The sequence below is a fragment of the Gossypium hirsutum genome, chromosome A11 (assembly GCF_007990345.1).
Source record: "Gossypium hirsutum isolate 1008001.06 chromosome A11, Gossypium_hirsutum_v2.1, whole genome shotgun sequence".
Taxonomy (NCBI): Eukaryota; Viridiplantae; Streptophyta; class Magnoliopsida; order Malvales; family Malvaceae; genus Gossypium; species Gossypium hirsutum.
The window spans coordinates 4,115,283-4,130,855 of record NC_053434.1 but is presented as its reverse complement, the minus strand read 5'-3'; the positions used below and the strand labels follow the sequence as shown (position 1 = coordinate 4,130,855).

The 15,573-nt window shown below is 28.5% G+C and overlaps 2 protein-coding genes across 3 annotated transcripts; one reads left to right on the top strand and one right to left on the bottom strand.

The window, feature by feature from the left end:
* Positions 1–7,811: 7,811 nt before the first annotated feature.
* LOC107923523 (chaperone protein dnaJ 11, chloroplastic) lies at positions 7,812–8,932 on the bottom strand. Its single transcript, XM_041080655.1, has one exon. The coding sequence runs from the start codon at positions 8,692–8,694 to the stop codon at positions 8,230–8,232; it is 465 nt and encodes a 154-aa protein (XP_040936589.1). The 5' UTR covers positions 8,695–8,932; the 3' UTR covers positions 7,812–8,229.
* Positions 8,933–12,388: 3,456 nt separating this feature from the next.
* On the top strand, positions 12,389–14,689 carry LOC107922812 (transcription initiation factor TFIID subunit 14b). Of its 2 annotated transcripts, none has more exons than XM_016852982.2 (6): positions 12,389–12,678; positions 13,055–13,143; positions 13,227–13,448; positions 13,517–13,704; positions 13,786–13,907; positions 14,276–14,689. In XM_016852982.2, exons 1-6 carry the CDS (start codon positions 12,574–12,576, stop codon positions 14,369–14,371), a joined length of 822 nt encoding a protein of 273 aa, XP_016708471.2. In that variant the 5' UTR covers positions 12,389–12,573; the 3' UTR covers positions 14,372–14,689. The 2 variants fall into 2 exon arrangements, with proteins under 2 accessions (XP_016708471.2, XP_040936587.1); XM_041080653.1 differs by lacking the exon at positions 14,276–14,689 and adding an exon at positions 13,991–14,208 and having other exon boundaries at positions 12,400–12,678.
* Positions 14,690–15,573: the final 884 nt, after the last annotated feature.

Sequence of the window (15,573 nt, the reverse complement as noted above, 5' to 3'; positions counted from 1 at the left end):
TCATTTTTTTAAAATTTAAAAATAAAACTGATTTTTGGATATTGTTTGGTTTCTATTTTTATTTTCTGAATAATAGTTTTCATTTTCAGTTTTTCAAAAATTAAAAAAAAATAATTATAATGACTTTTTTTGTCCTTCAAATTGATAAAAAATTATTTTAGCCCTTAATTTAATTTTTCTCTTCTTTCATTTCTTGAGCTTGTATTTTTTGCAAATCACCCCCAAAATTGAAGGAAAAGTTAATGTTTGCTAACTTTACTGATGTAGCATACACGTGGGTTGCCACGTAAATGGCAGGTCAATATTTAACTATTTTTAAAATATTTAAAAAATTATAATTTTAATGATTTTTAATTTTTAAAAATAATTTTATAACTTTTTTTGAATTTTTAAATATTTAAAAATTAATTAAATGCTGATGTGTCATCCACTTGATGATTCACATGTATGCAACGTCAATAACGTTAAAAATTTTAATTTTTCCATTCATTTTGAAGTGATTTAATAAAAAAATTAAAGTTAAAGACTAAAAAAGACAGAAAATAAAATGGGTGAACAAAAAAATATTTTTGCTTTTAGAAGGGTTCAACCAGGACCAATTTTTTTTTAAATTAAAATATTTTATTCATTTTTAATAATTTTCTATGTGAATACATATTAACTTTTTTAGTTTTATTTTTTATTCAAGTGTATAAAAAATAACTTTAAGACAACTTCAAACTTTTCTTTATTTCTTTGTTTTTATATTTTTGAATCATTTTTTCATTAATATCTTTTAAATAATGTAAATTATATAATTTTAAATAAAAATAATTTAACCAATTCATCTAAGGTAAATATATGGTTGAACTAAATATAAGTTTGAAGCGCTTAATTTTACTTAAAAATAAAATATAATTCCATGAAATCTTAACATAATTATAAAACAAATAAATTTTTATTATTTTATAATTAAAACAAAAGGAAATGAATAAATTAAATAAAAATATGATAAATAAATAAGGATATAATTCCTATTTATTTAAAAATCAATTATGTATTAAAAAAATAATTTAGTTATGTATTAATGATTGATAAAATCATCCTTAAGTAAAACACTGATAATATGTCAATTATTTAAAATAAAATCATATCTATCGATATTCATTAGTTGAAACCAAACACAAGTAGATATACTGATTTATGTCGTGAGAGCGAATAACAAAAATTGTTTGTTAACTATGTGTATGACAATAATTTATTTCTGTTTTACGAAAAAAAAAATCCCAAAATATCATGATTCTACCCTACCCACGTCACCTGTGCACTCAAAAACATCCAAAAGACAGAAGAATGGAGGATATATAGTACATATGAGCCACATGCAAATTTGAAAGATTCTAACTTAAAATTGGGTGAATGAATTTTGGAGCTATTTTTGAACACTTTTTTGGTTAATTTTTAATAACATATTTTTCCCCTTAAAATGTTGGAGTGCTTGATTTAGTTAAAAGTGCTTGCAATTGCATGTTTAAATTTGGGGTTCGTTTTCTTTTCTCTTCTCTTCTTTTCTTCTCACCCAATCAATTATTTTAAGTTTTATTCATAATTTGACCCTTTAAGTATACTAATTTTTTTAGCTTAAGTTGATACTTAAAGTACACTCATTTTCCAGTTTGGTACTTAAAATATGCTTCCGTTATATTTTTTAGTCTATTTCTTGACATAAGTTTAAAAAAAAAACTTTATAATCGATCACAAAGCATCACTTAACATATTTATGCAAAAAAAATATTTTTTATTAAATATATATACACATTTAAAAATATAAAAAATATATAAAAATTCAAATATATGTAATCTAGAATAAAACATATAAATTATAAAACATCTATATTAAAATCAATAACATTATTAAAAATAGTAAAAAAATAATATAAAAAATTGTAAAAAAAAATTCAATCTCATTTAATTATTGCAATCTCCACCCACCAAACCTCAAAAAATTCACTTTAGCTCGTACTCTAAATAGGGCAAAAATTTAACTATACAAGAAAGTAATCACCAGACAAGAAGTCCATTTCAAGCCTACTTCTATTTATAAAATACCCCTTCAAAAAAGAATGGGTTAACATATATTGGTTTTTCAACTTAAAAAAGAAAAATAATTAAAATTCATATATGTGAGAGAAGATATTTGATAAGAGTGAGTGAATAATAATATTTTTTTATCTTAAAAATTAATGACGTGGTATTTAATTAAAAAAGCTAACTTTATTCTTTTTAGAAAAACGTAAAAAGGTTGAAGAGCATGGGCCAAAGTAAACATTATTGGAGGAGATAATTGATGAATGATTATTGGAGGAGATATCACAAAGTGGGTACGATCAACGATGACAGCTGAGGATGAATAATGATCAATATTGGAGTCCCACACCAGGGAAGCTAAAAAAATATTTTAACCCTTCAAATTAAATTATAATTTTTATGATAATAAAAATATAAATTTATTATTTTGATAGTTTATATTTTTATAAATTTTCAAGAATTAAATCAGATTTTTATTATTTTTAAAGAGTGTTAAAGTATAAATTAGTCTTTGTTAATTTAAAGTTTTAAATTTTTTAAAAGATTTAAATAAAAAAAATTATTTTAAGAGGATCGAGACTAATTTATACTTTAACACTCTTTAAATTAACATATTTGAACATATTTGAACCTTACATCAATGTTTATGTCTTTTACTTATGTAGCTAGTGGGATCCATTCTTAATTTCATATCAAATTCTTCCTTAACCAGAGATATTGTGACCCCAGTTGTTTCGGTTAGTATAGTTTCAATAATAAATCAATATAATTAATTTTTTTTCACACCAATTAAAATTTTAGTTTGTATAGATTATGTTAGTTTGTTTCGTCCAATCTCAATCACGTTAGTCAAAATATTATGTATCAATTTTTAATCTTTTACCGCTATGGTAATAAAATATAAAAAATATATTATTAAAATATTGAGCGTTAACAGGTGCGTTAATATTTTATATTTGGAATTTATTTAAAATGATTGATTTGATATTTGTAAAATATTTTAAAAAATATTAAAAATTTTAAAACTACACATTGAAACAGACCAATAGGGTACACACCAATTTCAATTGAAAAATAGTGTGTTTGAGGGTGCGATACTGATTATCTTGATTAAAAAACTCTTCTCAAGTCATATATGCAAATATTCTCTTTCTCACCTAATTAATTTGCAAATTTTGTTGAAAAATTTAACTGTTTGTTTCAATAGTTCCATTTCCTGTTTGAATAGTAAGATTAGAGCAGTAAAAGTATATCTTCTAGAGCCGTTAAAGGTATATCACAATTTTAACTTGTATAAAAATAATTTAAAATTTTCAAATTTTATAAAAATATTTTTAATTTTATTTATATTAAACCAGTTGTGTTGAACATTTCTTTTTTAACAAGAAAACTAGACTCAAAAGAATTCCACTTTTTATTTAAGTTTTTTTTATGTGTTAGAAGTTTTGAAGGATAAAAAACTCATCTTTATTTAAAACTTCTTACTATATTTTAAAGGGTAAATTTTTAAATTGTCACTTTTGTTTATTTTAGATTACATTTTAGTCATTTATGTTTGAAATGTTATGTTTTAGTCATTTACATTAACATTTTGTAATATTATAGTCACTAAGCCATTAATTTTCATTAACGGTGTAATGGTAAGCTGACGTGGCATGTTAAATCATCATTTCAAAAAAAAATTTAAGTTGAATTATATAATTGGTCCCCATATTTTTTATTTTGAGCAATTTAATTTTTTTATTTTATGTTCTGTTAACTTTTTTTTTCCATTCTCTTCTGCTTCTCCCTTTGTTTTTCTCCATTCTCCATATCTTTTAACGTACTTTTTTCATATTTTTCATTTGTTAAAACTAGTTTATGTAATTTTATTTTTTTGAACAATTTAATATTTCTTTTTATTTCTTTATTTTCTTTTCCTTCTTCCCCTTTAGTTTTAACAAATGGAAAACATGGAGAAACTACACTAAAAGAGATGTAGAAGGGAGAAAAATAGAGGAAGAAGCAGAAGATAATAAAAAAAAGAAAAGAAAAGGAAAGTTAAAAAAATATAAAAGAAAAAAATTAGATTGCTCAAAACAAAAAAATATGAGGACCAATTGAATAAGTTAACCTAAAATTTTAGTTTGAAATGATGATTTAATGTTCCACATCAGCTTATCGTTACACCGTTAACAATAATTAACAACTCAGTGACTAAAATGTTATAATACGTTAACGTAAGTTACTAAAATGTAATATTTCAAATATAAGTGACTAAAATGTAACTTGAGATAAAAAAAGTGACTATTTTATTAGTTATCCTATTTTAAAAACAACAAGTTGATGAAATTAATATGGACTTAAGTGGAAGACTTATTAGTTAAGTAACTAATTAAATTTAAATTAAGTTGGATGGAGCTTGTTAAAGGGTGACTTACCCTATTCAATATTGAAGATAATTTTATGCAAATAGGCTGTACAGCAAGAGAAAGAATGTATGAAACTGTAATTTTATATCATCTTTACCCCTTTCTAATGAAAGGGGTAAAAATGATGTGGAATCACAGATTCATACGATACTTTCTCATACAATAAAGGTGTGCTTTTTGTTGAGAATTTTGAAGGTTTAATTTTTGTGTATTCAAGTATCAGTTAGTTATTTGGCAGAAGTGATTGTAGTATTATAATTATCTTAGATTCAGCTTAAACTAATAGTTGTTGTAAATGAATTGATGTCGATTATTTGTTTTGGCTTTCACTTAAGATTTCTATCCCCTGTTGTATCTGCAAACAAGTTATTTTGCAGACCCATATCAGCCCCTTTCGTTTTCAGTAACTATCACCTATTTCCCAATATCTTAATTCACATATTAATTAACCAAAGCTTTTTACATTAATCGGGACAAGCAATCCCTTTGCGGACCCCATTCTCCAAAGCAATAAACACAGCTTCTTTCCTGATTGCTCAAGTATCCCCATCGAGTACAAACGATAAACGATGTTTCGTAGTGGTGGCCTGTGGCTATGAATGTCTGAATCTGATTTTTGTATTTAGCCATCTACTCAATCATCCAAGCCCCATAAAATGCTCAAATACAATTATGTCCATGTACAATACTTTATAAATGATCATATTCTATTACTGCGTACTTTCGTTTTCTCGTAGACCAGTTCTTGTGTTAGAAACTCTGACGGATACAGACTAAATAACAAAGAGTGGAGTACAGGCAAAAAGCAAGAGAAGAAAAGTGATGGTTACAGCAAAACTCACTGCAATAAAGTATCGTAGTAATAAATTTTTCACGTTTCAAATTGATAGCTAGAGTTTCCTTGGGCTGAAACTGCATCGTTTTAAAAGGTTTGTAGCAACGACCGAGAAGGAAGAAGGAAGCACAACCATTTTTGCATCTATTAAATAGTTTCAAAAGAGATTATTGGAATGAAAAGCTAGATTTTGGTTGACACTTTTTGGGTTCTTTTTTTTTTCTTTTTAACCTCATTGCTTTTGCCTGTCTGCGTGGGAGACATCAATGAAACAAGTCAGGGAGCTACTGTCCTTCTCTCCAATAAAAATAAGGCATCTGTGGTACTGATTAAAGGTGGTACTGATTAAAGGTGAGTGATATGCCAAATTAGCTGAGTTTATTATATGCCATAGGCTGTTTGGCGGCTTGTTAAAGCGGACATGTTTCCTGGAAGCAACCGCAGATGTGGAATTTGATGTGCATGTTGGAGACGTCATAATCCAAACGACTAACTTATAAAACAATTGTTTGTACGTAGAGTGAAGAGTGATATTCGGAAACCCTTTTCTTTCTGATACGTGATTCCCAAATACTGCATATTTCACGCTTTTATAATACTATCTTTTGAATAAAATGAAAGGTTACTTTTTTTTGGTATATCAAATTCAGTGAGTATCTTTTAAATGCAATGAAAGGTTACTTACCTACTTACTGATTTACTCAAGTTAATTTCTAAACTTGGTAATTATGCTTGTATTTAGGGGTGTTTAAATTTTAGTTAAAATTAAATTAACCGATCGATCGAACAGATTTAATTCAGTTGGAAGTCGATTAATGATTTTTTAAAAGTTTAGTTATTGGTTAATTTGGTTTGAAATCAGATAATTAACTGAATTAACCGAACTTTTAAAAAATTAATATTATATATTATCAATTCTGTTAATTTTAATTTGGTTAATTCGGTTAATACTAGTTCGGTTCAGTTAACCGACTGAACACCCCTACTTGCGTTAGGTCTTGAGTTTTATTTTTCCAAGTTAATCTCTAATATTTCCTTATAAAAAAGTTGGACCTAAAAAAAGTTCAAGTCTTGATATAGGAACAATTGTCTAATTGAAGCTACAATTAAAAAACAATTACCAAGTTCTAAGACTAACTTAAAAAAAAATTAATTCCAAATTAGAAACAATTACAAGGTTTAAGTCCCAAATATTGCATTAACCCTTAAATTAGTGGTATTATGTGTGTTACTGGCCAATCCCGAGATTACAATATTTTTCCGTGAAGCTACCTTGTCCTAACCCATATTTAATTAAGAATGTAAAAATCATTTATTAAATAGAATGTAAATTTTGTAACTTAACAAATAATATAAAATATCATTATATATCTCATTTTTTATTCATACCAATTAAGAATACACTATTTTTTTAATGCCATGTGTTTAAATATACACATAAATAAGATAAATATGAGTTCTATTCATCACACAAATTGATATAGTAAGTATTATTTATGGTGTAGTCTCCATTTTCAAAATTGGTGCATTTTGACCACAGCAAAGTGTACTAATAAATAAAAAACCAATCTCTTAAATACCATCTTCCACTTTGTAAATTGTAATAATTTGAAATTTCCACACGAGAATTTTCGATAAGGCATTGGGTGAATAAGACTATCAATTATCTAACACGAAAAGGAAATACAAAAAATTGAAGAAAATTGCTTAAAACAGCCTATAATGGTAATAAAAGGCCATAAACACGGCAAGAGTGGACAAAAAAGTGGTTGAACCCGCATCGTGCTAATTATCTTTGTTCACATGCACCCCCTGTTGATTTGAAGTAAATGTTGTACAAAGATATATATGTATATATGTGCCAAAATGCAAATGTGTGGACCATAAGAAATTGTCCTATATATAATCTCCACATTAACAATGAAAATGGCATGTGCACATACATACAAAGATGGATAGGTTATGTTGTGTCTTGACCATAATAAATATTTCAGTAATTACTTGAACTGTACCTTTTCAAGATAATATATACGTGATCTGCTTAGAAAATTTCAAAATTCATGATAATGATGAAAAGGGGGTATCTGATGAGCTATTATCCCCTTCTAGATATTAGACGATCAATTTTTCATTTTTTAAATATTTGAGGTTTAAAGTCATGTAATCTAATGAGACACATATCGAATAGTAAGTTCATGTCATAAAAATATTATCAATATTCATGCAATTATATCAACTTCATAACTAAAATTATTATGAACGCATACCGAATAGTAAATAGATTTTGATATAAAATACTGAAGATAGAATCTGTTGGATTAAGATTATACGCGGTAAAAGGATTGATTGGCATAATTTATAATTAATTTTCTTGTCGCGGTTATTCTTAAAAAAGATAAATAAATAATCATAAAATATGTTTCATTCTCATGATTTAGTATCGAATTCCAGACCACATAGTTAAGGGACGAGATAAGCAATCACCATGTCACGTTTCATGGTTAAAAATTTAATTTTTAATAAAATAACTAAATATAAAAATATAATCAAAATACATTTAGTGATTGAATCATAATTTAATAAAATCAATCATGCATGGATGCAGGCCAGACCAAAGCATTGACTGGGCTTTTAGAATTTTCTCCATTATTGGGCCCCGGTTCTTGAATTAGTGAGCAAAGACCGATTCTGTTTAAATTTAAACAAACGAAAGCTTTTTCTTCTCTATACATGTATTTTCTCACACTCTGAGTCTTTTATCGTGCATCAGCCAATAAAAACAAGAAGAAAAAAAAAAGCGCTCTTACGTTGCACGATCAAGGGCTCTGATTTCTCCCTCAAAACCTTCCGGTGCTTTTATAACCAACTGGTACATGCACTGTTCGGTAGCGTGAGTAGGAGAGGGAGTCAACTCGATTACCAGCACTGATCGGTCTCCCAACTCCTCCCCTTATTATATACGGTAAACCTAGAAGCCGAAACCAACGGCCTTTGGCGTCTCCAGATAAGCTTACTATCATATACGGCTCGTTTCTCGGGATCCGATAAGGTACTATAAGCCGTGTGTATCTTCAGGAACTCCTCGGCGGACAAGTCTTTCCGGCCAATTTCAGCCACGTCGGGATGGCAAACCCTTGCCAACCGTCGGTACGCCGCCTTGATTTCCAGATTTGAGGCACCCACGGATATCCCTAGCACTTCGTACAACGACGTACAGGGTGCCATTCCTGGACGGCTCAGATAACCGCCTGTCGAACCTTTGTCTTTTTTGGAAGCATAAGTACTGGTGATAGTGGTGGAGGCGGCGGCGAAAGACGGTCGGAATCCGAAAAGAGAACGTGATGGAATTGAAATTTGAAAAATAGGGAGAGAACAGATCATGGTGAAGGACGGTTATGGAGTTTCTTGTTTTAAGAAGCAAGATATCGAGTTTAGGAGATTTTATTCATGATTCTTTTTTTACTTTTAACTATGGTTAATTGTGTATTAGCGAATTAATGCGATGCTTATTCCATTTCTGTTGAGTTTTTGAACGAGTGAACCCAACATATTCTCTTTTCTTTTCATTTTTATGAAAATTTTATTTTTCTTTATTTGGTTTAAAGAAAATTATTTCATCATTGTTTTTAAAGAATTTGGTATGTTTTATCAACATGGCCCTAATTGTATTTTTAAACCTTTTTTTGCTATCAACTTTTATTTTTTTTTCAATATATTTTTTCTAACAGATTTAATAAAAATACCATTAAAAATGTAAATGGGGATGATGTAGAATTTTATATGTGGAATATTTTTAATAAAATATAATTTATTAATTACATAACCCAATAAGATAATTACATATGAAAAATAATAAAAATAAATAAATAATACATTAATTTAAAAAATAAGCGTAATTATCTAAAAAAATTTAACTCAATAGAAAAAATTCTTAGTAAACAAAAGTATGAAAGGTTGGAACCTTTTGAAAAAAAACAAATATTGAAACATTGAGTTTATTCATTTAAGCGGTTAGAAAAAACAAATTGAAAAAAAAAAGAAAAAAAAGCAAAGGTTGATGGCCAAAAAAAATTTAAAAATACAATTAAGGTCATTTCGACAAAACATATAAAAGTTTAGTGGCCAAATTTATGATTAAACTTTTTTTTTAATTATCACATAGGATGTATACTGTTTTTTTTTTCATAAAAAAAATACTAACATGTGTGATTTATTAAAAATATTAAATTTTAAAAATAATAAATATAAAAAAACAGATTCAATTAAAATTTTAATTGTTTTTTAAAGAGAATTTTAATTATTTCACAGATTTACTCTCTTTTAGTTTAATATAAATACCATTTGGTACTTAAGTTTGATATTTTTTTAATGTGGTACTTAAGTTTGACAAAAAATATATTTTTTTTGGTGTGCAAAGGTAACTTTTTAGCATTTAATTTGATTTTTAATGTTGGATTTGATGAAAATTAATTGTTAGTATTACTAGGTTTGAATTTTTCATGATTTTTTAATAAAATAAATTTAGTGTTAACTGGAAATTTGTTTAATTTTAAGATTATTTTGTCAAATATAGTATTATGGATGTGATTTAATTCGAGTTTTAGGGCTGATTTGATAAAAGTTAATTGCTGATGTTACTAGTTAATTATGAACTTTCATCAAAAAAATCCAAAAACTCAAATTAAGCACTAAAAAAATAATATAGCTACCTCTAAATGCCGAAATTATAATTTTTATCAAATACATGTACCATATTTGACCAAAAAATAATACATATACCGCATACTAAATTATATACTAAGCTTTTTATATTTTATATAAATGAAACTATAAACTATCGGCATTTTTTGAGCTAATAAATTAAATTTAAATTTAAAAATGTTTAGGTCACTAATCGACTATCTAAGTAGATGATTAATCGACTATCTAAGTAGATGATGTGTCTTTCTCAAGCTTCTATTGTGTGCGTTGTGTTTTGGATTGATTAATTAAAATTTAGCCCCTATAACATTAGTTGAATTTGCTTGTAATTAGATTTGGTTTCATTATTAATTATCCTTTCTAACAAAGAAAAAAATTTCCATATTCTCTAATTACACACATAGTTCAATTGTATCCATAAGAAAATATAATATCTTTTTATTTTTTTATATAAAATACTTTTTTTATTAAACCAACTAATTAATAATAATTTCCGATAATTTTTTAATTTTAATATAAAAAAGCCCATTAATTCAAGCAACTAATACATAATAAATAATTTTATTTGAATATAAAAGAAATTGATTATTTTTTATATTAAACCAACTAAATTAATATTTACAATCATTACAATTATAAATACGTGTTTGAGTAAATATAAAGTAGATTTAAATTTAAGACAACGATTCGAAATATAATTAAAAAAAACAGAAAATAGAAGACCGAACATGATAATTATAAATCGTGAAAATCAAAAGGTAAATATCAATGTCTCATTCACATTTGCTTTGTTTATTATTTGATCAAAATAATTAAATTACGTGGATCCATTAAGAATAAAATTTTTAATGATTTTAGGCTAATATTCATCCCTGCATCAACGTCAATAACAGCAACTGCATGTGCTAAAAGATGCATTCATTTCCTACTTCCAAAGAAATGTCAACCATAGCTATTTCGTAACGTTTACTTTATTTGTTGAAAAGAAAAACATTTTTTAAAAATTTAAAATATAGAGAAATAAAAATATTGATAAGTATAGGAACTTGCATCACATTTTAACCTAAATGGTAGTCATATATCATTGATGTGTCGAACCTGTATTAAATGGATACAAATCTGAAAAGTTGATTAATGATATAGGGTAGAAATCTTTTACACTTGTAATTAAAGTTGAAAAGTATGTGTTGATGATCTGGATCCATATATATAGAGAGACGTGAAACTTGGTGTAAAATATGTCATTGGTGTCGAGGGGGCACCATTTTCGGGATGTGCAAAGCAAATGGAGTTAGTAAATAATAGTCACTCCACTTGGCTTGCCTTTGCATCATATATATGTCATTCCATGCCAGATTTCAACATGGGTAATTGTTTATTTTGTGTCTGTCAGTGTCGATTTATCTATACTTCAATAATCAAACTTATCTTATCATTTTCATCATTATTAGTAGAGTTCTGATGGAGGAGAAGTATATTTGGAACCTTTTGAATAGGTGTTTTACAGTGTAGGGCTAGTAATAGGGTTATATAATGTTGCTTAGGATTACCGAATGCTTTATTAGTACGTGATTTGACCCTATTTTCAGAATAACAGTAAAAAATAAACAATTTTATTAGATATAAGAAATCTACGTGATTTGAAAGTGTTCTAAAAACCTTTAGTTGAATAATCTTGACTAAATTTTCTTGGATTTAAGTGGTAGATTTGGTGAGTGCTTTTTAATAATTGTACGTAAGTAACGCACTATATTCAACGAATTATTTTTCTTGTTTAGTTATCTAAATATAATAAATTTAAATGATTTAGAGAGAAAAGTTTTGAAAATAAATTAGTATACATAGTTTTGACAAGTTAGATGTCCATTGTATTCATCATTTTTCAACTATCAATAAGATATTATGCGTGAAGGTAGATTTTCTATTCTCGACTTTGTTGAGGAGTGCCAATATGCAACTATTTTTTCTAGTATGCAATTCCAAGGTTTATCATATCTGGTATAGGCTTGAACTAACAACTACACATTTAGAACAATATTTCATGTCTGAGTAATAAAGGTAAAGTTAGAAATTTACTTTTAAGGAATTAGGGATAAATCATAATTTTTTAAGATTAAAGTGTAATTTTATCATTATACTAAAATGTAATTTTATAAAATTTTAAGGGCATAAATAATAAATCTACCATTCTTCAGTGCCAATACCAAATTATTTAAAACAACTATTATAATGGAATGATTGTTGTATTAAAAATTTAAAATAATTTTTTATTTGATTCGAATGTTTAAGATATTATTTTTATCCATAAAACAATAATAAGATATTTTGGGAGTCTAAAAATATTATTTTATAATTTCCTTTTGCGCATATGGCTGCTGACGTGGAAGAATAACGAAAGGAAAACGGCCCACAACCACAATTTCTTCTTTACCTAAAACCCCAATCCTCCCCCCCACCAACTCAGAATTGATAAAAAAATCCCTAAATTATCGTAATTGAAGGTGAAAAACGACCCTTCTTTCGCTTCTGGGTTTGATCCCACTTCAACTGTCTGCTGAAATGCCTCACACGGCTATCGAAGCGCAAGTTGAGGATGGTGGGTCTGCTTCCAAGCCACAGCGCATCATCAAACTTAGCAAAACCACTGATGATAGCGACAAAAAGGTTCTCTATTTTAACTTCTTCAATTGTTTTTCCTCGCATTTATCTGCATTTCCTACTAAAACAACGTTCCAATTTTTTTCTTTTGGCTTCTTTAAGTTTTTGGTAAAATTATTCCATTTGCATAGTAGGAAGTAGTAGTTGTCGTTTAATGCTGCATTCTTTTTTTGTGAGGTTTTTAATTAGTCCACGAGAACTGAATTTACTATTCCTAAGTAAGATAAACCATAATTCTGCTTTTAACATTCGAAAACAATAACTGGGAAATGTTGTAACTGCCATTTGATTTGCTTATTGCTGAGAAAGATTTTCCCTTTCCTGTTGAGCTCTATCTTCATTATAAAGGCATTGTTTGTTTTGTTTTCTGATCATTTTCTAGGGTACAAACAAGAGAGTTAAAGATATTGAGATTTGTGTTCCAATTGTCTATGGAACTATAGCTTTTTATCTCGGTCGGAAGGCTAGTGAGTAAGTATTTTTTTTCATTAAATAAACACCCCCCCTTTTAATCTTGTTTAATAATACTAAATAGATTGATCTCCTTCGATTAGGTCACAATCGCATAAGTGGACTGTTTATGTGCGTGGGGCAACAAATGAAGATCTTGGAGCAGTGATAAAGCATGTTGTATTTCAACTTCATCCCAGTTTCAATAACCCTACAAGAATTGTTGAAGCGCCACCTTTTGAGTTATCAGAATGTGGTTGGGGTGAATTTGAAATTGGCATTAGCATTTTCTTCCACAGTGATGTTTGTGACAAGCATTTGGATTTGTGAGTTGTTTATTTGTTTGCTCACTTGATTTGATGCCTTGTTTACTAACTAGGCTCTGTATTTGTAGGTATCACATGTTGAAGTTGTATCCTGAAGATGAATCTGGCCCACAGTCTACCAAGAAACCTGTCGTTATGGAATCTTACAATGAGATTGTTTTTCCAGATCCTTCTGAGTGTTTCTTTGCTCGTGTGCAAAATCATCCAGCTGTTGTTGTGCCGCGGATGCCTGCTGGGTTTAGTTTGCCTGTTCTGGGTAAATTTATTGGTTTTGCCCCCTTTTTGGACATTTGTTCGTTGAAAATTTTCTTTAAGATTGGTTTGCTTGTTTCTGCAGCACCAGTTGAAAATACAAATGAGAAGGGAAGGGGCGATACCAAGGATCATCCACTCAGTCAGTGGTTTTTGAATTTCTCAGAGGCAGATGAATTGTTGAAACTTGCCTCAGCTCGTCAGCAGGTTGGAATAGCTTAATTGCCTTTCATATTAGGAATTAACTTGGTTGAGCTGTTGTGACGTTTTCCTTGCTTTTATACTTCTAGTTACGAATAGGCATGCTGTTTGCTTGTACAGACTTCTAGCCAAATGTACAGGTTAAAGCATCTTTCAACATTACCATTTTTGTAGATGTCTGTCTTTCCCATGCCATGTCAATATGAATTGTTGAGTCACACTCTTGGCCTTGATAGTGTATCTGCTCCATTAGCTTTCGGCCTGACTTACAGGCTTTTATGTGTAATCATGCATGTTTTGATGTTACTATTTTATTTTTCATGAACTTGTGAGACAAAAGACAATATCTTTTGACAGTTTATACCGCTTGATAGGTGCAAGCCCATATTGTTAAGCTGAGAAGAGAGTTGAGTGTGATTGATGGGATGCCTCAACCTCTAAAACCGGCCTCCAGTTACGAATGTACATGATGATCATGGTAGGTTACCATCGGAGTTCATTTGTTGGGTTTCTTTTATGGATGACAGAGTGAACTGTGATGAAGATGTAGGGATGTGGATATTAGATGTATCAACCTTATTTCTTAGACTTAGTTGTAACTCATTTCCTCTAGAGAACTGGTTGTAGCTAAATAGTATATGCTAAGTTGTTAACAACAGTAGATGATTGTGTAGCTCATTTTGAACCTATGAAATGAAAGAAAACATATGCAACTTTCTATTTTATTTGTAAACAGTTTCCTTGATGGGATTGATCAGGGATTGAAGAAAGATGATGAAATTGTTTAATTCCTTCGTTGTAGTTACATATACCTGTATGCATGACTGTTAATTTTGTTTTGCTTCTTTAATTGTTTACAGCATGTATGAAAGTTTTCCCCTCAAGTGGGCACTGTAAAGATTTTAAGGGAAATCCAGGTTCTTTCCACCTGATACTGGGGTATTGAATTTGGTTTCTTCTAATTAGTGGTTTGCTTGTTGCTTTTAGTTATTTGTTCTTCCTTTTTTCCTTCACTTTTATTGACAAAAACAAAAAACAAAACTAACCAAATGAAGCTCATTTGATCACAAATAGGATGCAAGTGCAATTTAAACTTGGGCCAAAAAAATTGGGAATTTTGTGCTTTAAGGTGATGATCATGATAGTAATATTATCAAATCACCTTGATAATCTTGCAAGTGATACCAAATGCTACCTTCTTCGGCAAAGTTGTGATTGATGGTGAAATAAAGCTAGACTAGAACTGTTTGTGGGCCACGTCAGGCTGGGCCCATATCAGTGAATAGGAACTGTTTCTCGGTTGTAAAGATTAAGGAAAGATGAAACTAAAGGGGAAATGAGCTTTGTTGTAGGGATGAAATTGAGGGTTTTGTATCGAACAAGTATATTCGAATGGAATTATAATTTGAATCCTCATTGTCCTAAGTTTCATATGCATTTTGTTCCAAGTAGTGGTAATGGTGGAATCATCTTTGAACGCCCTAAGAAATGCTTAGTCACACCATTAAATTCATAGTTGATTCTATCATTGATTTTTTTTACATGTATTGGTCGATTATTTTTACTTGGAACAAATTTAGAAAGAAATTTTTTCCAATTTAACCACCTAAGAAATTATATTGGTGTCTATATATTACATTTAAATAATGAATTCCTTATCTAAGGCCTCGTA